This window comes from Opisthorchis viverrini, assembly GCF_000715545.1.
Source record: "Opisthorchis viverrini unplaced genomic scaffold opera_v5_1827, whole genome shotgun sequence".
NCBI lineage: Eukaryota > Metazoa > Platyhelminthes > Trematoda > Opisthorchiida > Opisthorchiidae > Opisthorchis > Opisthorchis viverrini.
In genome coordinates, this window is record NW_008752712.1 from 12,312 (window position 1) to 13,290 (window position 979).

General features: G+C 43.3%; 2 protein-coding genes across 2 annotated transcripts; one reads left to right on the forward strand and one right to left on the reverse strand.

Annotated features, from left to right (window-relative positions):
• Positions 1-249: 249 nt before the first annotated feature.
• On the forward strand, positions 250-818 carry T265_15782 (hypothetical protein; the record flags this gene model as incomplete). The annotated part of the gene is made up of 4 exons (XM_009179127.1): positions 250-353; positions 402-461; positions 505-616; positions 660-818. Coding segments are annotated over 4 exons (432 nt in total), but the record flags the coding sequence as incomplete, so codon positions are not given.
• Positions 388-606, reverse strand: T265_15783 (hypothetical protein; the record flags this gene model as incomplete). The annotated part of the gene is made up of 1 exon (XM_009179128.1): positions 388-606. A coding segment is annotated over one exon (219 nt), but the record flags the coding sequence as incomplete, so codon positions are not given.
• Positions 819-979: the final 161 nt, after the last annotated feature.

The window sequence follows — 979 nt, forward strand, 5'->3', positions numbered from 1 at the left end:
AAAGGGTGCTACAGCTGAACGATTTTGTTACAAACCGAAGTTCTGTTTTTGAGTAACTGGTTGTGAATTTGTAGTGTTCTCTTCACATGAACGGAAGTTCATTCATACGTATTTTGTAGGTTTTGACCCGTTGAAAGTAGAAGTGAAGTCTACTGTTTTGATTCACTGATCTCGACCTACCCATCGTACATGAGTTTGATGGCAGCGCTTTCACTACCTACCTTTTCGTTTTACGATCTTTATTTACAGCTATAAAAATTCTGCTTGCTTCTCGAACTCAACACTATTTGTATGCAAAACAATCACAAGAGAATTGTCTGTGGATAGCCAACGTCCATCCCTTCTTAGATGAGGTATGCAGTTTGGTTTCCTCTGCTTTTACCTACATTTCCTTTCCTCAGCACAGTTTGTTCGAGTTTTTCTCACAGTTTGGTGAAGTCCAACAGGTGGAGCACCATGTGGTAGGTTTCCGGCATTGTTGACACGCGTTTCGTTACCAAACAGATAGAATCCGGTGCTCTGGTTCGGTTCACTGATGCCGATACTTGTAGGAAGATCTTGTCTACCCCAATGGACTCTCAGTATTCCATCAAGCTCACAAAGCATGATTTTCCAAGTACAGCTTCTGTTTGGCTAGTTTCATTCACTGTGTATTATAGCTGCTACGGAATTGTTACAGTCTGAATGGCTAACGGATTACCAGTTGGCAAAGAAGCACGCAGAGGCCGAGCTGGAGGCCTATTTCAGACAACGGTTAGACAAGAAAACACAAGTTGACGAGGATGGATGGATTGTTGTGGACAAAAAACGTCGATTCTAATACGTGCATGTCACGTGCGCCCTTGTGTACAGTTGTCCCCTTTGTACAATACACAACTTTTCTCCTTTTGGACCTCACTTTTTGTACTCCGGAAGCTACGTATGGTCCAATCAAGGACGATCATCCTAAGGGTACACAGCGGACCCAGCCGACTCACAT